Below are 23,675 nucleotides of genomic sequence, written 5' to 3' on the forward strand. Positions count from 1 at the left end.
CTTCTTGGATACTGCCGGTTTTGACTATGCGTAGGTCCTGTCTCCGTACTATTCTTGTTTTCGTCTAGTACTAAATTTTCTGCAGTTTCATCATGTGATACATCTGTGCTAACATTCTCCTCTTTCTCATTTAAGGCCTGTTTTTCTGTACTATCCTCACTATGTGGTTTATCAGCACTGTCCACATTTTCAGATTTTTTGCCCCTGTATTCCTGGACTTCTGGATCATAATCATCCGTTTGTGTCTGTTGTTCAACACTGTTCTTTCTGATGTATTTCACCAGTCTGTGTTTTGACACTTTTTCTGTCTGTGGGTTGTAGACCAGATATGCTGGGCTGTTCTTACTGTACCCCACAAATATCCCTTTCTCACATCTGGGATCCAGTTTCTTATGATCATGCTTGTATGCATAACACTCAGATCCAAACACCCACATTTTGGCGAGATCTGGCTTTCTTCCTGTCAACATGAAGTATGGGGTATTTTTAATCCTGTCATTGTAACATCTGCTATGAATATGAGCTGCATTTTGCACGGCATAAGGCCACAGTACCTTTGGTAACCCCTTTTCTAATAACAGACACCTTCCCATCTCAAAAAGAGTTCTCCACTGTCTCTCAGCGGTATCATTTTGATGAGGAGAGTATGGGGATGATGTCTCATGTCTTATACCTTTATCCCTTAAAAGTGACTCAAAGGCATTGCTTGTGTATTCTGTCCCGTTGTCTGATCTGATACATTTCACATTGCCATATGGTGCGCTGTCTGCAAAGAATTTCTCTGTTGCTAATGTTGTGTCACCTTTGTTTTTAAGAAAATAAACCGACAATGCCCCTGAAAAATCATCTGTGAATGAAATGGCATACTTATATCCATCTTGACTAGTTGGCTCAATTGGGCCTGCCAAGTCGGTATGTACCAACTCAAGGGGTGCATTAGCTTTTGCATCAGCTCTCCTATTTCTACTGTTGGTGAATTTTCCCTCTGTGCAGACACTACAGTCTATTTTTGTGTTACCTGTGATCCTCATACCCTCTACCACACTTGGTAATTTCAATACATCATCCACATTACAATGTCCCAAAATCTCATGCCATGTTTTGACATCACAAGTTAAACTGATTTTGTCACTGGACATCATATCCTTAACTGAATCATCAACACATTGTTGGTGGTTATTTACCGTTCTTAAGTAGTAGAGTCTCTCATGCTCCTCTATGCAGAAGACTGTTCCATCTTTGGTTGTGAGTTCATTTCGTCCCTCTTTGAAGATCACTTTGGCCCCGTCAGTCGTGGCTGCTTTCACAGAGACGATGCTTTGAGGGTAAGTTGGTATGAATAAGGCTTTCTTCAATGTGACGGCGACACATCTTCCTTTTATGTCCTGCAGAAACACCTCGGCGTCGCCTCTTTTCAATGCCACGTTGTTCGCCCTGGTTCCGTCAGCAAGCTCCATGTAGTGTTTCTCTGGGTTGAAAGTCTCATCAAATCTTGTGAATTTGTTTTTCTCATTTATGATGTGCGATGTGGCTCCACAATCTACCATTACTCCATTTTTCTTAATATTGTCAGGAAGATACTGTTGACTGACCTTGAATACGAATGTTTCTTCCTCCTCGTGGTCCCGTTGTCTTTCTGCAGTTTGTTTTGCATCATCTTTGTACTTGGTTTTCCTTCTGCATGTCTCTTCACTGTGTGTGGAGCTCCTATGGTAGCTGCACCACTTAGGTGGCCCTTTCCGGCTGCAGTCTCTTGCCATATGGCCGCGGTTTCCACATCCGTAGCAGGTCACCGACGACACGTCCACTTTCATCACAGTGTCCATTTTAGGTTTAATGTTGAACTTTTCTGTCTCCTCGTAGCATGGTAGTTTACTTTTGAACTGGGTAAACGTTAATTCATCGCTGCTCTGTGTTGTATGAATGGCGAAAGGCTTGTAGGATTCTGGGAGGCCCTTCAGAATCATAGCTATTATCAGCCCATCACTGATTACCTCCTTTGTATTTCTCAGGGAGATTACAGCCTTTTCAGCACGAATGATATAGTCTGTTACAGTTTCTCCAGGTTCCTTCTGTAGGGAAGTTAGTTCTGTATACAGGGCAATGATTCTGGGCTTACCCTGACTGGCGTAATGGCTGCGTAGTATTTCTAGAGCCTTTTTGCCATCGTCTGCCGCCTCCCTCATTACCAACGACAGACTCGTGTCGTCGAGGAACTGAATTAGCTCCGCGTAGCATTCTGCGTTCTTTTCTGGGTCTGGGTCAACGGTGGAGAGTATTGTATCCTTCAAGCCACATATTCTCAGGTGGCCGAGAAACTTTACTTCCCAAAGTTCGTAGTTGTTTTCGTCTCTCTGTCGAAAACTAACCTCTGCCATCTTCCTCCTCCTGTGCTGCGCCTGGGCCCATAACCTGTTAGATTTGCAGCTTCTCCATCCATAGCAGGCACGGCGCCGCCTGCCTCGTCAGCCATAAGAACCACAGGAAGGAAATTGTCTCAAAACGTTGTTTTATTTAAACCTCTTCATAGCACCGGTAAAACACTTCAGTAGCCATGGCATGTCGTGAAAAAAGTGAAAGATAAAAGATCCCGCCGCTCCTCTACATCATTCCCGTAAAGCAAAGTGAATTAACGTAAAGTGTTGCAACATATAAAAAGAGTCACATCCCCAGGAGGCTGGCCGTATTAATTACAATATAATCTGATACAAAAACAAACAGGTCGTAAACCATGTAATAAGGGAGCAAATCAGAAATGCCTGAGATCATACAACTTAAAATAACTATAAATAATATGATTGCTGAGAGCACAACTTAACAAGGCCAAACTATCAAACCTCACCTTGCTCTCAATCGAGAGGGACATCGCCGTTGATAAGAGCAAAGTGATTGTGACCAAAAAGACGAGTCATTAAGAAATCCTGGCTGAGGTCGACGTTGCCAGATCTGACAGGTTCCAGCCCAAATGCAACGTAAAACCCACTGAAATAATGAAAACCAGCCCGAATCTTACATTCTCTGTTAAAACCATAAATTATTAAATGCGTAATACATTTCATCTTCACATTACTAAATAGCCCAAAAACGTTCAGGCTCAGAAACAGAAACTACAATGAAATTGACTAGATTAAAGCAAATATATTATCAGTGAGTTTATTGTGTAAGTTTCTACTTTTCTCTGCCATAATGGAAACTTTTTTGTTAATAATTTATTCTAAATATTTAGTAAAAACCAGGAAAAGCAGCCCAAATATATATTTTTCAGCCCAGTTGGGCTGAAACTTGCCCAACCTGGCGACACAGATTTCAATTTCAATTTCAATTTCAATTTTATTTATATAGCGTCTAATACAACAGATGTTGTCTCTAGACGCTTTCCAGAGATCCAGAACATGAACATGAACATAAACATAAACATAAACCCCCGAGCAATTATTACATAAACAATGGCAGGTAAAAACTCCCATAGTGGGAGAAAAACCTTAAGCCAAATAGTGGCAAGAAAAACTCTCCTTTAGGAGGAAGAAACCTTGAGCAGGACCTGGATCATAAGGGGGGACCCTCCTGCCGAGGGCCAGACTGGGGGAGTCAGGGACGTCGACAGCACAGCAGGCAGGTGGAAGCAGCAGCGGGATGACCAGAGGTGGGGGGCACAGGCCAGAACGCGGCTCCCGAGGCTCCAGCCTGCAAACATGCACAAAAGAGAAAAAAGGGGGGCCGGCACAAGAAACTACAGGTACGATGGACAAAAATGATAGCTATGAGATATTTATAATAAATAAAAATGGAAATGGAGAAGAGAGGAAGGGAAGAGGAGAGGAGAAGAAGGGTGAGAGGCACCGCCCAGCGGATCATGTCGGTGCCCCCCTGCAGCATAGGCCTATAGCAGCATATTTACCAGCAAGCTATATTTGAGACTAACTATTATAGTCTTGTTCTATAGCTGCAACTATCACTACTGACTCTAACACACTAGAGTTTACACTACCTAAAGATTTACCAACACCAGCTAGAGGTTTACTAAACACTAACTATAGGCTTTACTAAACAGAAAGGTTTTAAGTTTAGTTTTAAAGGTGGAGGTGGTGTCAGCCTCCTTAACCCAGATTGGAAGTTGGTTCCATAGTAATGGTGCCTGATAGCAGAACGCCCGCCCTCCAAATCTACATTTAGATACTCTAGGAACTACGAGTAAACCTGCACTCTGAGAACGGAGAGCTCTGCCAGGAACATAAGGCTCTATCAGGTCTAATAATACTGCGGAGCTACGCCGTTTTGGGCTTTATATGCAAGTAATACAATTTTAAATTGAATTCTGAATTTTACAGGTAGCCAATTAGATTTAGAACATCCGCAGGAGATTCTCCTCAAAACGATGAAATAAACTCTTTAATGAATAAAATGAAGACCATTGGACATTTAAATGCCTTATTTTAGCAAAAATTGAATTTGAGAGTTTTAAGGATGAGGCTGCATGGATGAGGCCAGACTATCAAACCTCACCTTGCTCTCAATCGAGGGAGACTTCGCCATTGATAAGAGCAAAGTGATTGAAAGGTTTGCGGCGATGAAGAACCAGCTGATGGTTCGGAAATAGTTCGGATTTAAAAAAGTTTTCAAATGAAAGTTTTTTTACCATCGCTGGATGAAACCATCATTGGTAAGCTGACATAATATTAATTATTTCTGATAACATTGTCATAATGCTGGATATATGGCCTTTCCTATATTGTTTGTTGCTGTTTGACCGCCGTGTCGCTCGGTCAGTGTTAAATACATGTCGTCGTTGTAAACTGTTGTGTAGGTTGAACACTGAATTGTGCTACTCGGCTGTATTGAATCCTAAATCACTGGATGTCATTTGATTTTTATCTCCAGGTTGATACCTATATCTTAAAGTCTGCATTAGGCTTTTTTTTTTTACCAATCATGTTTTAACGGGGATGTTTAGGCCACAAGGGCCCATCTAGAATGCTTCGCCCCCCCTGGGCTGGGACCACTGCTCCGCCCCTGAGCATGAATAAAACAAAGACTAAGAAGAACGACGTCTGGACAGTTTTAGTGCTCAATTCTCAGGAAAAGTGTTACATGATGTAACACTTTGATGTAACTTACATCAGGATCAAATTAAGGGATTTTATTACAACGTTCATGTTAAGTTTCTAATATTAATTCATCTCAGCCGGTTCTATGAGCTGTTTCATAGGGACTTTATACTTTCAACTTTATAAATTCATTGAGTTTAATTCAGTTGTTTTATGAGGAAGATATTTAAGTTGAATGAGTGATTAAAACCATGTTGGAGGTTATAAGTAGAACACAGGTCTCCATGTTACTGTCAAGTTCATTCATTAGCGGCAGAAATAAATACATTCAGGTCAATTCACCAACTAATATCGTTCTTTCTTAATGTTCTATGTTGTGGTTTTGGGCTGCTTGTGTCGGTCTGGTTTTCAGAGTCTCGGTCACTGCTTTTCCTGGTCAGACCTGGCAACCCTGCTTGTGTCGCAGATACTTTAGTCAAGTTTTCTTCCACTTTCTCCTGGACAGGTTTCTGGGTGTGGAGCTCCGTGTGAAGGCGATCGGAGCAGTTTTTAAACTCCAGCAGCTCCGTTTGTGGACAGAAGCGCCGCAGATAATTCCCGTTAACGGAGTCCCAGCTGGAACTGAAGGAGAAGGAGCCGACGGTCCGACGCGTCCAGATGTTGGAGCGGAGTCGGTGAACGAGCAGCAGTTCAGGTAGATGACGGTCGTGTTTACACATTCATATTTCAATATTTGTACAGTAACATTGTTTGAAATTCACTGTGCTTGTAGTGATTAGTTGTGAAGAGGGCTGTATGAGGCATTGGGTGAAATTATGGGAGAATTCATTTTTATAGTCTCCGCAACACAGAGCCTGAAGCGAAAAAGGAGACCTTTTTAGAAAAGTAAGGTGTTTGAAGTTTAGATCTTAAAAGAAAAGTGTTTCATCCTTCTCTTTTACAGTAAGAGTGTGTAAATATTACGGTGGAAGTTTATATGAAAAACATATCTGATCTCAAACTCAAAACTTCATATCTTTCTGTTTCTGAACCGCTTTCATTCATTTACCGTAAAGACTGAAATAGGAGCGCACATGAAAATTTAGGAGCGGCTGATTTGACCACGTAAATACGAATGACGGCTGCTGGACCGCAGTTCCGTCCATGTGGAGGAGGCGGAGATTGAGCCGCTGCTCTCCCGCTGTCCGACACTCTGAACCCGCGGAGCGGAGACGCGCCGCCGCGGAGACGGAGAAGGAGCTCAGTATCAGATCATTATTGTGTTTGTGGGGGAAGAAACAGCTGCCGGCCCGAATAGATCAGAAATATGTGGAGACTAACGGTAACTAACCCTAACCCCATTTTAGTCCGGGTTGTGCATTTTTTACAATAAAACTATTTTATATAACTATGTATTTGTCAACTTTAATTGAATTTATTCTGGTTTGAGTATTTTACAATAAAAACATAATTTTCCACTTTTATTGAACAGTTTTACAATATAACAATTTATAAAACTGTATCTTCCCAGTTTGAATATTTTATTCCAGTTTTTATTGCACATTTCTTTATAATATCAAACTAATTTATTTTGGTTATTTATGTCCAGTTATACAAGTTCTCTCAAATTCATATATTCAGGGATATGAAACTTTATTGAAAGAACATTTTAAAACTTAACTGGTGGCCAAGTAACGCATTAAAGCATCTCTGACACCCGCCCCCCCCTGCTCCCCCTCTAGCCCCTGCGCCGCTGCTTCCACAGGTGCTGCTGCAGCCGCAGGTACATCCCATGAATTCTCATAGGTCTCCCCATGACCTTCACACAGGTTATGGAGAGCACAACATGCCAGCACCATAGCTTTCACTAGCTTGATATCTGAATCGTTCCTTTTCAGGAGGCAACGCCACCTCCCATTCAGTCTGCCAAAAGCATTTTCCACAACTACCCGTGCACGACTGAATTTGTAGTTGAAAGTTTTTTAGACCAGAACCAGAAACGGACTGTAAATATGTTTCTTTCTGCTGTAAAGTTGGACATTTGAACACGGAGGTCAGCGGAAATGAACTCGCTGTTGCCGCCTCTAGTGGTCAGTCGAGGAACTGAAACCAGTCTCCTGGACTCACCAGGGTCTAAGGTGTGTCAGTAATTAAGAGTCAATGATGATCTTTTGTCTTGGACACAGAAACTAAGAGCAAACGTGTGATTAAATGGAGTGTAAATGTGGGTTGAGGGTGTGAGCTGAGCTGCAGCTCCATGACTCCATCTAGTGGTCGGATAGTAGAAGTGCAGCAGCTTCCTCACTGCTGTCGGTCATGAAGCTGAAGAGAAGATCAGTCAGAGCTGCTCGTTGAACATCTACCATGACGTGTGTTTCCTCTGCTGGTGAAGGTAAAAAGGTGTGTGTGAGCTGATGTGAATCCAGCAGCATGGATCAGTGTGAGGACAGAGAGGAGGGAGTCCTTCCCTCCAGAACCTCCCCCAGGGGAAAACCTGAGAGAGAAGAAGAGAGGTGAGATGATCTAACTGTCCATGACTCTTCTGCACGTCAGAGTTCAGCCCTCACGTCACCAAACACCTTTATTACAGGAGACAATCTGGACCTGGACCTGGACCTGGACCTGGACCTGGACCTGGACCTGGACCTGAACCTGAATCCAGCTGTGTGTCCTTGAAGAGTGATGCATCAAAGGATTTACCTATCGTTTTTAAAGAAGCTCCTGGTTTTCCTTCAGAGAGGTGAGTTGTTTCGTAAACGTTTCTGAAAAACGTAACTGAGACTGAAACGTTTTCATCGTAACATGATTTTTTTATTTTTAGAAATATGTGTCTTGATGATTTTCAGTTCAGTTTTATTTATCATGACCTCACGTCACAAAACACTTTTATTACAGGAGACCTGGACCTGGACCTGGACCAGGACCTGAATCTAGACCTGGACCTGAATCTGGACCTGGATCTGGTCCGAGCTGTGTGTCCTTAAGGAGTGACAGATCAAAGGAACCCATTACCTATTTTAAAGAGTCTCCTGGTTTTCCTTCAGAGAGGTGAGTTGTTCGTAAACGTTTCTGAAAAACGTAACTGAGACTGGAACGTTTCCATGGTAACATGTTTAAAGTGAACATTTCTCTGTTTTGCTGCCGTTGTTAGACGGTTGTTGATGTTTCCAGAAACACAGCAGACTATAAAGGGGGTGTTGGAGTCTCTTCTGAGTGCCTGTAGTTCAGCGGTTTGTCCAGCACGGGCATCTTTCTGCTGAGGTTGCAACATCATTTAGGGAGGAAGTTCTCCTCAGGTGGACGGTGTTGCTGGATGCAGGAGAACAGATGGTTCCTGGAACCATGTGGACATTGATCTGTTGAGAAGCTGGTCTTTGTGGATACTTAGTGGACCTTCTTGTACCACCAGATTGAGAGCTGGTACTGGGAGTAAGATGTGGACGTTCTCAGTCTCAGGAGGTGTGGTGGCAAAAATTGTTGTTCAAAAAGAATGTCAGGACACCTCAGCTGTCTTTCTGAAGATTTAATGGAAAGAGGAAAAACATTCAATTGAATGGAGCCACACAGTCGAACCGGTCACATGAACCGTCAGTCCTGAGTGAGCTGAACGTGTTTAAAGATCTTATAGTTGGGAAGCTGGGAAACTAGACAAAACATCACCCATCACCCTGGCAACCGTGCCAGGCTCTGTGTCAAAGGAACATGACCTTGGCATAGGAATGTTCACTTGAAAACAGGCAACAGACAGTGTTATACCAAAATTTTCCATTACATTCCACCCTTTTTAGCATTTTATGCTAAACCACAAAGAAATTTTGCACTGACCTACCCCGTGACCTCTATGCTCTGTCCCTCACCAGCCAAACGCTAGCACACCCATTCTCCAACGGGAGTTAAAGAAACCCCGACAGAGGATCATAGGTCACGAGTACAGAAGAGCCAAAACCTCTCCCTCCACCAGACAAAGGGAGAGTCAAAAGACTCAATCTGTCTAGCTACCCTATCAGAGATAAGGAAGGAAAAAAACCCCGTAGGGGAAAAACACATCATGGAATATAAACTAATCTACTTCAAACAATACCAAAACAAATCACATTCAGCACAATAGTCCATGAAGGGAAAAGGAGAAGAAAAAAATCAAAGGCACTGTGTGACTAAGCGGTTAAGGATAAAAATGTGATAAAATGTAAAATAATAATAATAATAATAATAATAATAATAATAATAATAATAATAATAATAATAATAATAATAATAAAAAAGACAAAATTCTCCATATGTCCTGGCAAAACCCTCCATGTTTTAACCCACCGTACTACGGGGCTAATGCTTGATTCCCTCACAACCTGTCAACAGGACATAACAGCTCATAATCAGTTCAAAACAGCATAAATGAAAAAAACATCATCAACTTGAGGAAGGATTCATGCAGAATATAAATTAAAGTAGCTCTGGTTCCTCCATGGAAGGAGGAACCCACTCATCATCGCGGTCCATCTCCTGGGCAAACCGTCCAAGCGCGGTGGGAATGGCAGAAGCTACTAGTTTCTTCATTCATGGCACAATAAAACACAGAAAAACACACAAACCCAAAATAATAGTCAGTTCAGGGGCAGAGAGGTTGAACAGTGCAGTTTCCCACCCTGAAATGGAAAACCAGGACCTCCTCTGCAAATGCAACAATTCATTCAGGTGTCCGACAACATGTGTCACATCGATCTCGTTGGTCAGCTGCCTCGTCACAGTGGTCATGGTACGGAACCATATGTTGTCCTGTAGCTGCAACGCCGTGTTGGTCATGTTGGTCGTGTAAACAGCAGTCCTTCTCACCAGCCAATGAGGGGTAGGTGCCGCCTCAGAATCGTGGTCAGGGGGAGGTGAGATTGTCGTGCAGTTGGTCTGTGACGTGTGATAGTGCAGGCTCTCCAACAGCAGCAATTCAATTCAATTCAATTTTATTTATATAGCGTCTAATACAACAGATGTTGTCTCTAGACGCTTTCCAGAGATCCAGAACATGAACATAAACATAAACATAAACATAACCCCGAGCAATTATTATATAAACAATGGCAGGTAAAAACTCCCTTAGTGGGAGAAAAGCCTTAAGCCAAACAGTGGCAAGGAAAAACTCCCCTTTAGGAGGGAAGAAACCTTGAGCAGGACCAGGCTCATAAGGGGGGACCCTCCTGCCGAAGGCCAGACTGGGGGAGTCAGGGACGTCGACAGCACACAGCAGGCAGGTGGAAGCAGCAGCGGGATGACCAGAGGTGGGGGGGGGGGGGCGTCAGCAGCACACAAGCAACCGCAGAAGCAACCCCGCCCCTATGGAGATGACCAGCAGGACGCTGGTCGCCACCCTTAGGCCGCATCCGAACTGCCTAAGGGGATGGTACGGCCGTGGCCTCTCGATCAGGTGCATGGCCTGCGTGTGGATCAGGAACCCGTCGGCAGTGGCTGGCGTGAATCCACATGGCTCTCTCTGCAACCTCGACTGCTGTCTCCGTCACCAGAAGCACTTGGAACGGTCTGTTCCACCTCAGAGCTTTCCAGTGTTTACGTCTGAAGTCTTTGACCACGATGTAGTCTCCACTCCGAGGTCATGGAGTTTCATCTCTGCCGGTCTGGGGAGGGCGACCTTAACCTGTTTGTGAATATCAGACAAAACAGTTGACAAGGTTGCACAATATCGTAACATTTCGTCTTCACAAAGGCCAGTTTCTTGCTGCTGCCTCTTAAACGGGCCCAATCCCTGTTTAAAGGTCTCCCAAAACAGGATTTCAAAGGGGCTCAGGCCATTTCTGCTTCTCTGGCGTGCCACATTAGCACCACATTAGGCTGGGTGGTAGGAGCAATGTTGTCGTATATCTATGCCCATGTACTCACCGACCTGTTTCAGTGCAGCACTCACAAAAGGAGTGCACTTGTCTGAGCTGTTTTTTGCCGGAATCCCCCACCTGGGAATTATCAGGTGCATCAAAGCCTTGGCCACTGCGGCGGAGTCCTGTCTTGTTGTGGAAAAAGCTTCAATCCATTTAGAAAACATGCAAATGGTAACCAAAACAAACTTTTTGCCTTCACTGTGTGTAAGTTCAATGAAATCCATCTGCAAATGTTGAAACGTCCGTCTGGTGGGGGCGAGTTGTGAACCCCCTCTTGTGAACCAGTGTCTTCGTATTCACTCGTATTGCGTATTTCACTCACCATCCCCCGCCCCTTGACACATGAAACCGTGTGTCAATTTAGCAAAGTGAGGGAAAAAATTCTTGGGGAGACATGGCCGGCCGTCGGGCCCCATTCACACCCTGTTAATTACCATGCAGTCTGCATCCTCCCAGGACCATATTTCAGTGTGCAAAGCCCTTAGCTGCAATTCACCAATCTCAACTGAGGTCACAGCCGAGGGCAGGGAGACAGATCGTACTTTGAGAGACAAGGGTTGTTTTGACGCAGTTTCTTTTGAAGCTGCGTCAGCTTGAACATTTCATTGAGAGATAAAATCAGATTGTCAGTGTGATCATCACATTTACACACAGCAATTCGTGTAGGCAGCAACATGGTATCCACCTGATGCGCTATGGGTCTACCTGTGGAAGTAAAAAAAAACGTATCGGGGACAAAAGCCCCAAAAAGCAAAACCTGCAATGTTATAGCATGTACCAGGAGCCCTGGAAGCAGAACCAACAACAAAAAAGATCAAAGTCACCATTGTCAATTGCAACATCACTCAAATTCAGGTCTTGGGGAACAAATGGATGTTAGCGTTGCCACACTAGTGTGGTTCTCCATCATCCGCTGTTGGCAAAAGGGTAAGGGTTAAGAACTTGCTGTAGCACTTGAAGTCATGTAACCCCCCATTCCGTCCACAGTCTGGGCGAAAAGTCGTGAACAGTCAGGCAGTCCAGGTATTGGAGGCGTCTGTAACGTCAGTTTCAGGTCAGTGAAGGCTTTGTCAGCCTCGTCAGTCCAGGTAACAGGGTCTGATGCTTGTAGGCCTTCTCCATGGGCAATTGCTGCCAATGGTGCCTCAATTTCAGCATAATGTGAGACCCACTGTCGACAATAACTGGTGGAGCCCAGAATTTACATAATTTGATTCTTAGTGATCAGTTCTGGCGTTTTTCCTTTTGAATGGCCGTAATTCTGCCAGGCGAGAGGGATTTGCCCTCCCCCGAAATGACATGACCCAGAAATGTAACCTCTGTGGCAACAAACTGCATTTCGGACAGGCCGGCTCTATGCCCCTGTTCAGCCAAAATGGGTCAACAGGTCCAGAGAAGCTTTAACGCATTCGTCTCTGGTCTCACTCACAACCAAGATAACATCAACATACTGCAATAAGCACTTCCAAACTGCCCCTCAGAGCCAATGACAGTAGGCTCATGAACACTGCATCCAAAAAAAAACACAGGGCACTCATTTTACGGGACGAAACCCACTCTTGAAACCGTCAATCATCAGTATGTGACTTCACGACAGACAAAATAAAGAAAAATTATTGATATGTTTCATGCTTGTCACAATCAACCCAATCATACACAGCTCAATGGCAAGAATCCCATTTCCATACAATCCGGTTCAAATACAGTATCACAAAAGTAACCTGCAACCATTCGAACGGTGAATCAACCCAATTCTGACAATTCCACGTCACCATTTCCCCATTCAGGGAAAAGAATGAGTAAAAAACTATATTACTTGTATCAATTTAACAAAAATGTCAACAGAAAGGAAAATGAGATAACGTCTCTCTCCCATCCACGCAGCCTCACATGAAAGCTCCCTGCGTAAACGCGCAGTCAGACAGGCGACACGGAGCTTACACACACCCACGCGTTTACACACGCACACACAGAGCGCAGGCGCATCAGCAGTTTCTGCTGAATTTTACATACTGTATATTTCACACATATTTCACAATCTCTGTTTATGTTTTTCAGGCTCATGTCAACATAGTGTAGTACTGCCTCAAAGATACTATACTATGTCAACATAGTATAGTATCAACATAGTATCTTCACGAAGCCACGCCATCAACATTCAAGTCTCTCTGGCAATTTAAATCCCTAGCTAAAAAAGGGGGGGGTCTCAGACCCCCGAAGGTCCCTGACCTTCAACTCAACCCCTCAGTGGGCCTCAAACCCACTTTAATGCATTTACAAGAATCCCAATTCAATAAACAGTTTCAGTCATGAACATTAGACAAAAAACATTGGACAGGACAACCATTAGCCAAAACAGGCAAACAAAAACCCCAGGCTAGCAGCTATTAAAGTAACATATGTAATACCCCAGGTATTTATCGAGCATGAACATTCAAATAGAAACCTCCTCCCGGTATTCTGTGCTGTAAAGTCCCCGACGTCACAGTGGGTCCCAGACCCTGGCGTTGGCCCTATTCGCTAACTCCCAGGTTAGCATCTCTTGAAGTCCCTGACTTCTCAGCGGGTCCCGGACCCGCGGGCCAACACCTCATACACTAACTCACAGGTTAGTGTACGCAGAATTTCACCCGTATTTCACTTAAAAATACTTTAATACCCCAGGTATTTAAGAGGAGGTCTCTTACCAGTCCCAGGTACATCTCCTGGCTCAGGGAAACAACAAAACACAAGGAAACGTGTAACATTTTACCATCAAAACAACAGCAAACAAAATTGACTGTATGGATGCACTGGAACACTGAGAAAAAAAAACAAAAAAACAAAATAAAACGTTCTACCGGAACCTGACAGAAAATAGTGTGTGAATTCAGGTCGAATCCATTTAACTTATAGTCCATTTATATCACCTCATCTTATTTGTACCTCATTTTTAATTAACCATGAATGAGGCGTTCCAGTCTAGCATGTGATGCAAGAGTTTTCCTGCTGCAGAATAAACAAAAAAGTCCCCTGCAACAATGTTCAACAGCCGAAAGTATTATAATGAAACCTTTAACTCACTAACAGTTCGGCATGAGTAAAATTACCGACAAATATTTAATTTTACTATTGCATTCACGTAACTTGACGTTTTTTATTCATTAATAACCACGTCTGAGAAGATACTAATCACGGGCAAGCAGCTACAACAACAGCATTGGGGTGTGTACCCACATGTCATGAATAATCTCTCCTGACACAATACTCAATTCCAACGTCTATTAATAAATTACGTTATAATCTTAAATCATAATCTAATCTTAAACAGACGAGTGTGCTGATTTCCCTACCCTTTGGACATTAAATCCAGACCTGCAAATCGCTGTTAAATGTTCCTATGAAATCTTTGAGGCAGTCAGGGTGTACTTAGGACTGCCTGCTAGATCAACGTTTCCTTTGTGGAGAAAAAATGGCGTTCTTTGGGAACAAAAGTGAAAATGATTAGCTCCCTCGAAACTACGGCGTAGCCGTCCAAAATACCGGATTATGATCAGATTAATTAAATCTGATTAAATTTAATGACAATTATTACAATAAATGAAAAACAAGGTTCTTGTGTGTATGTGTATTTGTGTATTTAGGTGCTCACGTGTTCTGCAGATCCCACAGCCGGCCTCCACGTGTCCGCCGGACACCTCACCGGCTCTCTCCGCCACCCCTAGTCAGTCCGGCCCCCGTTCTCCCGCGTCTCAGGCCTCTCTCCCTTCTCTGGGCAAGGCAGCGGCCTGTGACGTCACGGGCCCTCACTGTGTTCTGCCTCTCCCGTTGCTCTCTCTTTCAGCCCTTTGCAGCAACAGTCTCACCCTTTTCCTGGCGAACGCAGGCTTTCTGCCAGCCCTCAAGACTTGAACTTGAAGTAGTCTGCCAATCTCAAACCACGGCTACAGAAGCACTCGTGATCCGTCACCTCTGGTGACCTACAGCCGATGTCGCACCGAAGAACATCCACCAAGGGGTCTTTTCCTCTCGCAAACTGAATGGATCCCAGATCCTCGGCCAATTGCCTGATTCACTAACTCCTAGGTCAGTAATAAACAGCCCAGGTACTCAGACCCCGGCTGGACCAGCCCTCTCCGGCTCCAAGCATTCCTGGCAAGATCAGCTGAATAGGCAGAGAGGAGACGTTAGCCCGCAACTTATTTAGGCCGTTTTCTTTCCAAAACTCACCCGAAAGAACAGCGAGGTGTTTCTGAAGCCACCGGGTTTGCTTGACCCCAGTCGGTGCGGGGACCCTCCCAACCCCCTCCGGATGAGAGGCCCTCTCCTTGACCTTCACTTGATGGGGGAGTACGAGGTTGTTGCATGCTTAAAACACCTTCGATTCCGGAGGAGAGAAGGAAAAATCCGCTCACAGATGGAGTCCCTTCGTGGTCGCCAAATTGTGGTGGCAAAAATTGTTGTTCAAAAAGAATGTCAGGACAACTCAGCTGTCTTTCTGAATATTTTATGGAAAGAGGAAAAACATTCAATTGAATGGAGCCACACAGTCCACCTGGTCACATGAACCGTCAGTCCTGAGTGAGCTGAACGTGTTTAAAGAAAAGTTATCCTATAGTTGGGAAGCTGGGAAACTAGACAAAACATCATCCATCACCCTGGCAACCGTGCCAGGCTCTGTGTCAAAGGAACATGACCTTGGCATAGGAATGTTCACTTGAAAACAGGCAACAGACAGTGTTATACCAAAATTTTCCATTACAGAGGACCAGTCAACCTTTAACAGGACAGGAAGTCCTCTGGTGGACTGTCCTCATCCAAACATGACTCCATGGAACTTCAGACATCATGTGACCTAGTTCTTCATGATTCCTCCACAGAGTGGACCAGCAGATCTCAGAGTCCCCCAGTGGTCCGTCTGTCCAGCAGCACCAGACCCAGCTGGACTCCATCTTTCAGGTCTGTACATGAACAACAACTGCTTCTCCATCTGTTGTCCTGATGTCCATCTGCATGCTGGTCTCTGTAGACCAGTGGACTGTCAGTCTGTCCATCATGGACCTGATGTTTGTCTCCATGCTGGTCTCTGGAGACCAGTGGACTGTCAGTCTGTCCATCATGGACCTGATGTTTGTCTCCATGCTGGTCTCTGGAGACCAGTGGACTGTCAGTCTGTCCATCATGGACCTGATGTTTGTCTCCATGCTGGTCTCTGGAGACCAGTGGACTGTCAGTCTGTCCAACATGGACCTGATGTTTGTCTCCATGCTGGTCTCTGGAGACCAGTGGACTGTCAGTCTGTCCATCATGGACCTGATGTTTGTCTCCATGCTGGTCTCTGGAGACCAGTGGACTGTCAGTCTGTCCATCATGGACCTGATGTTTGTCTCCATGCTGGTCTTTGGAGACCGGTGGACTCTCAGTCTGTCAATCATGGACCTGATGTTTGTCTCCATGCTGGTCTCTGGAGACCAGTGGACTGTCAGTCTGTCCATCATGGACCTGATGTTTGTCTCCATGCTGGTCTCTGGAGACCAGTGGACTGTCAGTCTGTCCATCATGGACCTGATGTTTGTCTCCATGCTGGTCTCTGGAGACCAGTGGACTGTCAGTCTGTCCAACATGGACCTGATGTTTGTCTCCATGCTGGTCTCTGGAGACCAGTGGACTGTCAGTCTGTCCATCATGGACCTGATGTTTGTCTCCATGGTTTCAGTCTGGTTGTGTCCTTCATGTGGTCTTCTGTTCCAGCTGCTGGAAGACGACATTGTCATGTTTGTGAAGGACGAGCTGAAGAAGATCCAGAAGGTTCTGAGTCCAGATTACCCAGAATCCTCAGAGAGTCTGGAGGAGGATGAAGATGAAGAGCAGAAGAGCATCAGAGAGACATTCATGAAGATCACAGTGAAGTTCTTGAGGAGGAGGAAGGAGGAGAAGCTGGCCGACCTCCTGCAGAGGAGTAAGACGTTTCTCTGAACATCTGAGCTGCTGGATAAACCACACCCAATGTCTCAGTAGAGGACCAACATTCACAGATCAGACACAACATTAAACCCACTGGAAGGTGGAGGAACTCAGCTCATCTTCTGTTAGGAACATCTCATTTATAGGGTCATTAATATCCCAGTAAATTAAAGTTTTATTCTAAAGAGTTGAACCGTGTGGATTCAATATTCAGTTCCAGCAAACACAAAACAAACACAACAATGTGTCTGAAGTGAATCGTAGAGGAAACACTGTTGAGTTTCCTCTCATTGATCAGAGGGTTTTTGGGAGGAAAACGCTTCAATTCTCCTCATTGAACGGCTGATCAGTGAATGTTGAAATGTTGATTCTTTAGAGGAAGTAGAACTTGTTGTGGGCTGGTTTTAATCACTAAGTGGTTTTCTTTATTCCATCTTTATTTAGATACCCGCGCTGCCGTTTGTCAATCCAAACTGAAAGGTCAGCTGCAGAAGAAGCACCGGCATGTGTTTGAGGGGATCATTAAAGCAGGAAAGACAATCCTTCTGGAGCAGATCTACACGGAGCTCTACATCACAGAGGGAGGGACTGGAGAGGTCAATGAAGAACATGAAGTCAGACAGATTGAAGCAGCTTCCAGGAAACCAGACAGAGCAGAAACAGCCATCAGACAGGAAGACATCTTTAAACCCCCACCTGGAAGAGATGAATCAATCAGAACGGTGATGACGAAGGGAGTGGCCGGCATCGGGAAAACAGTCCTAACACAGAAGTTCATTCTGGACTGGGCTGACAGCAGAACCAACCAGGACATCCAGTTCCTGCTTCCATTCACCTTCAGAGAGCTAAATGGGCTAAAAGAGAGAAAGTTCAGCTTGGTGGAACTAGTTCATCACTTCTTCTCTGAAACCAAAAGAATCCGCAGCTTTGAAAAGTTCCAGGTCGCGTTCATCTTTGACGGTCTGGATGAGAGTCGACTTCCTCTGGACTTCCACAACAATGAGGTCCTGACTGATGTTACAGAGTCCACCTCCATGGATGTGCTGCTGACAAACCTCATCAGGGGGAACCTGTTTCCTTCTGCTTGTCTCTGGATCACCACACGACCCGCAGCAGCCAATCAGATCCCTCCTGAGTGTGTCTCCATGGTGACGGAGGTCAGAGGGTTCACTGACCCACAGAAAGAGGAATATTTCAGGAAGAGGTTCAGAGATAAGAAACAGACCAGCAGGATCATCTCCCACATCAAGACATCCCGGAGCCTCCACATCATGTGCCACATCCCAGTCTTCTGCTGGATCACTGCTTCGGTCCTGGAGAACGTCCTGGAAACCAAAGAGGGAGGGGGGCTGCCCAAGACCCTGACTGAGATGTACATCCACTTCCTGGTGGTCCAGGCCAAACTGAAGAAGGTCAAGTATGACGGAGGAACTGGGACGGATCCACACTGGAGTCCAGAGAGCAGGAAGATGGTGGAGTCTCTGGGTAAACTGGCTTTTGAGCAGCTGCAGAAAGGAAACCTGATCTTCTATGAAGCAGACCTGAGAGAGTGTGGCATCAATGTCACAGAGGCTTCAGTGTACTCAGGAGTGTTCACCCAGATCTTTAGAGAGGAGAGAGGCCTGTACCAGAACCAGGTCTTCTGCTTCATCCATCTGAGTGTCCAGGAGTTTCTGGCTGCTCTTCATGTCCATCTGACCTTCATCAGCACTGGAGTCAACCTGCTGGAGGAAAACAATAATACCTCCTGGTGGTTTAAAACAAGAGCAGAGACTGACCTCTATCAGACAGCTGTGGACAAGGCCTTACAGAGTCCCAACGGACACCTGGACTTGTTCCTGCGCTTCCTCCTGGGTCTTTCACTGGAGACCAATCAGGACCTCCTACGAGGTCTGATGACATCAAACCAAATAACTTCACAGAAAACTATTGAATACATCAAGAATAAGATCAGTGAGGATCTGTCTGCAGAGAGAAGCATCAACCTGTTCCACTGTCTGAATGAACTGAATGCTGGTTCTCTGGTGGAGGAGGTCCAACAGTACCTGAGATCAGGAAGTTTCTCCACAGATGAACTGTCTCCTGCTCAGTGGTCGGCTCTGGTCTTCATCTTACTGTCATCAGAAGAAGATCTGGAGGTGTTTGACCTGAAGAAGTTCTCAGCTTCAGAGGAGGCTCTACGGAGGCTGCTGCCGGTGGTCAAAGCCGCCAAGAAAGTTCTGTAAGTACCAACAGACCCATGTTGGACCTCTGGAGGGGAGGGTAGTTTCTGACTACGTCTGGTTTTACCTCCACATTTCATGTTTTCTTCACTTGTTTGGGTCTTTTTTTCACCACAACCTCACATGAGTGAGTTTACGCTGGTTCTTTCATTTCCAGAGACTTTAATGACACATTGGACCTAAAATCACACACAAGCATGAACTCTGGCAAGGAAACACTACAGTGAAATAACCTGGTTGTTGTTCTTTTCTTCCGTCTGCAGACTGAGTGGCTGTCTCCTCTCAGAGGACATCTGTCCACTTCTGTCCTCAGTTCTCAGCTCTCAGTCCTCCAGTCTGACAGAACTGGACCTGAGTGACAACGACCTGCAGGATTCTGGACTGAAGCAGCTGTGTCCTGGACTGGAGAGTCCACACTGTCACCTGGAGTCTCTCAGGTCAGGATTCATTCAAGTCTTCTCCAGGTCCAGAGAACCTGCTGCTAAACGTGTCTGCAGCAGGACACTTGAGCAGAGGACATGCATAGACCTGTGTTGTGTGTCTGCAGGCTGTCAGGCTGTCTGATCTCAGAGGAAGGAAGTTCTTCTCTGGTCTCAGCTCTGACCTCCAACCCCTCCCACCTGAGAGAGCTGGACCTGAGCTACAACCATCCAGGAGAGTCAGCAGGGAAGCTTCTGTCTAGACTGGAGGATCCCCGCTGGAGACTGGACACTCTCAGGTAGGACACTCTCAGGTAGGAGAATCTCAGGTAGGACACTCTCAGGTAGGACACTCTCAGGTAGGACACCCTCAGGTAGGACACTCTCAGGTAGGACACTTTTCAGGTAGGACACTATATGGTGGTGGTCATGGTGGCACAGGTGTGGGGGTTTTCCTCCACCTCAGGTGATTGCTCAGGGCTGCGGTGGGATGTAGTGGATACAGAAGTGTCCAACAGGTGATGGGGGGGGGGGGGGGGGGTGTAGCGGATACAGGAGTGTCCAACAGGTGATGGGGGGGGGGGGGGTGTGGTGGATACAGGAGTGTCCAACAGGTGATGGGGGGGTAGTGGATATGGGAGTGTCCAACAGGTGATGGGGGGGGGGTGTAGTGGATACGGGAGTGTCCAACGGGTGATGGGGGGTGTAGTGGATACGGGAGTGTCCAACAGGTGATGGGGGCGTGTAGTGGATACAGGAGTGTCCAACAGGTGAGAGGGGGGGTGTAGTGGATACGGGAGTGTCCAACAGGTGATGGGGGGTGGGGCTCTGACATCTCTGCTTCCTCTGAGAGAGACTGAGCTGGTCTGATCCTCCTCCTCCTCCTTCCAGGGTGCAGCCTGCTGGACAACGATGGTTGACACCAGGAGGTCCGAGGAAGTGTAAGTGTGTTTTTATTCAACCATCTTCACTCGATCATGAGTCCATCAGTAATCAATAACTGATCAATAATAACTGCAGCTGCTTGTTTGTTCTCTCCATCAGATTCCTGTCAACTCACCGTCGACACAAACACAGTCCACAAACGCATCAAACTGTCTGACGACAACAGGAAGATGGTGGATGTGGAGGAGGATCAGTCATATCCTGATCATCCAGACAGGTTTGATGGTCCTCAGCTGCTGTGTAGAGAAGATCTGACGGGTCGCTGTTACTGGGAGGTCGAGTGGAGAGGAGGTGTTAATGTATCAGTGAGTTACAGGAGAATCAGCAGGAGAGGAAACTCTGATGACTGTAGGTTTGGATGGAACGATCATTCCTGGAATCTGGACTGTTATCAAGGTGGTCGGTACCGTGTCTGTCACAATAAGAGCTACACATCCATCACCTCCTCATCTCCATCTCCAGACTCTAGCAGAGTAGCAGTGTACGTGGACGTTCCTGCTGGAACTCTGTCCTTCTATAAAGTTGTCTCCGACAGACTGATCCACCTCCACACCGTGAACACCACCTTCACTGAACCTCTCTGTGCTGGATTTGGATTCTGGTTAGGGCCCTTGTCCAGTTCTGGGTCCAGTTCTGGTTCTTCAGTGTCTCTGTGTCCAGTTTAGTCTCAAGAGTCTCCTGTCAGAGAAACTGTCTCTGTTGGATCCTGGACTTGGACTCTGGTTCTGGTTCTGGTTCCTCAGTGTCATGATGATGATGTGTGGGTGGGGGGTGGGAGGGGGGTGGGGTCGGGACCGCAGGCCAGCACGCAGCTCCCGAAGCTCCGGCCTGCAAACATGCACAAAAGAGAAAAAAGGGGGGCCGGCACAAGAAATTACAGGAGTGATGGACAAAAATGATAGCTATGAGATACTTATAATAAATAAAAATGGAAACACACTAGAGTTTACACTACCTAGAGATTTACCAACACCAGCTAGAGGTTTACTAAACACTAACTATAGGCTTTACTAAACAGAAAGGTTTTAAGTTTAGTTTTAAAGGTGGAGGTGGTGTCAGCCTCCTTAACCCAGATTGGAAGTTGGTTCCATAGTAATGGTGCCTGATAGCAGAACGCCCGCCCTCCAAATCTACATTTAGATACTCTAGGAACTACGAGTAAACCTGCACTCTGAGAACGGAGAGCTCTGACAGGAACATAAGGCACTATCAAATCTTGTAAATAATGCGGAGCTAAGCCGTTTTGGGCTTTATACGCAAGTAATAAAATTTTAAATTGGATTCTGAATTTTACAGGTAGCTAATGGAGCGACGCTAACACTGGAGAGACGTGGTCTCTCCTGCTGATTCCTGTCAGTACTCGTGCTGCTGCATTTTGGATCAGCTGGAGCCTATTCAGCAAATTACTTGGACATCCTGCTAACAACACATTACAGTAATCTAGTCTAGAAGATACAAACGCATGAACTAGTTTTTCTGCATCACTCTGCGAGAGGATTTTCTTAATTTTTGCAATATTACGCAGATGGAAAAACGCTATTTGATGATGATGATGGTGATGAAGATAATCACCGTTAACCTTTTTCACATTTGATTTGATTTGATTTGATTTGATTTATTTATTTATTTTTGTACATGTAAAAAAAATAAACAACACTTCATGAGAAGTTTAAAAAAACAAAACAACAAAACAAAGAATGTCATCCTTTAAAACTTGCTATGTTGGTGCCAAAAAAGGAGTAGGAAGAAGTGTAAACTTATTTAGTCCTACCCCCATTAACTGATCATTTAACCTGTATTTAAAAATATTCACACACTGTAAAATAACAGTATTATTATTATCACACCACACATATATGTATACCCATATATATATAATAAGGAATTTAACTTGTAACGCACTTTACATTCAATTAATCTCACTTAGACCATTATTCATTCATACACATTCTCACCAGTGGTGGTAGCTACGTTTTGTAGCCACAGCTGCCCTGGGGCAGACTGACGGAAGCGTGGCTGCCATTCCGCGCCAAACGGCCCCTCTGACCACCACCAACATTCATACACATTCACACGGGGCAAGCTGGGTAAGGTGTCTTGCCCAAGGACACTACGACAGTAACTGGGATGGAGCGGGATTCGAACCGCCGACCTTCCGATCATTGGACGACCCGCTCTGCCGCCCCATATATACATACACCTAAACCCAGTCCAAAAACATGCATACTAGGTTAATTGATGATTCTAAATTGCCCGTAGGTGTGAGTGTGAGTGTGCATGGTTGTGTGTTTATATGTGGCCCTGCGATGGACTGGCGACCTGTCCAGGGTGTAACCCCTGCCTGAAAATAGCTGGGATAGGCTCCAGCAGACCCCCGTGACCCTGCAAAGGATAAAGCGGGTATAGATAATGGATGGATAGATAATGGACCTAAACCCCTTCCTCTTTGTACCTCGTGAGAATCATGTTTTTATATTTGTTTTTAAACTGGTTAATGTTTGGACATTGTTTTAATTCTGAATCCATTCTGTTCCATAGTTTAACTGCACTGACTGATAAAAACATGTCCTGCAAGTGAGATGGTAATAAGTTGTTCCTAGCTTTATACATGAATTTTGCAGTTTGGAATTCTACTATGTCAAAAAATGTGATTATTTTAGAATTGAAGAATAAGGAATGCTTTGCAAATTATACAAAACAGAGCTGCCCGCACTATTCTCAAGTGCGACAATAGGACAAATATCATCTCTATGCACAAGAAACTCAAATGGTTATTGGTCAAAGACAGACTCATATACTCACTGTTGATATATTATATATATATTATATATGTTCTATTATTATAGAATAGATATATATGAGTATGTGTGTATGTATGTATGTGTGTATACATATGTATGTATGTATGTGTGGATGTGTATGTGTATATATATATATATATATATATATATATATATATATATATATATATATATATATATATATATATATATATATATATATATATGTCTGTCTGTGTGAATATAATATAGAATTTGACTTGGAATGTTGAATATGATAGAGTATTATATGATGGGTATATGTATGTGTATAGGTATGTATGTGTGTGTATATATGTATATATATATATGAGGTATATATTAGGTATATGTTGGGAGGATTTAGTTGACTTGGTTTCTGTTCTTGTCTTGATTCTTAAGATATCTTGATTTTGTATATACATATTTTTTTCTTCTTGCT

General features: G+C 44.7%; 1 protein-coding gene across 1 annotated transcript; it reads left to right on the forward strand.

The window, feature by feature from the left end:
* The first annotated feature begins 5,541 nt into the window (after positions 1-5,541).
* On the forward strand, positions 5,542-23,345 carry LOC133418635 (NACHT, LRR and PYD domains-containing protein 4-like). The gene is made up of 11 exons (XM_061707440.1): positions 5,542-5,739; positions 7,417-7,537; positions 7,615-7,764; positions 7,920-8,072; positions 15,766-15,844; positions 16,637-16,844; positions 17,294-19,070; positions 19,335-19,508; positions 19,619-19,789; positions 20,382-20,431; positions 20,535-23,345. The coding sequence occupies exons 2-11, from the start codon at positions 7,455-7,457 to the stop codon at positions 21,098-21,100; spliced, it is 3,411 nt and encodes a 1,136-aa protein (XP_061563424.1). The 5' UTR covers positions 5,542-5,739; positions 7,417-7,454; the 3' UTR covers positions 21,101-23,345.
* Positions 23,346-23,675: the final 330 nt, after the last annotated feature.

The sequence above is a fragment of the Cololabis saira genome, chromosome 2 (assembly GCF_033807715.1).
Source record: "Cololabis saira isolate AMF1-May2022 chromosome 2, fColSai1.1, whole genome shotgun sequence".
Taxonomy (NCBI): domain Eukaryota; kingdom Metazoa; phylum Chordata; class Actinopteri; order Beloniformes; family Belonidae; genus Cololabis; species Cololabis saira.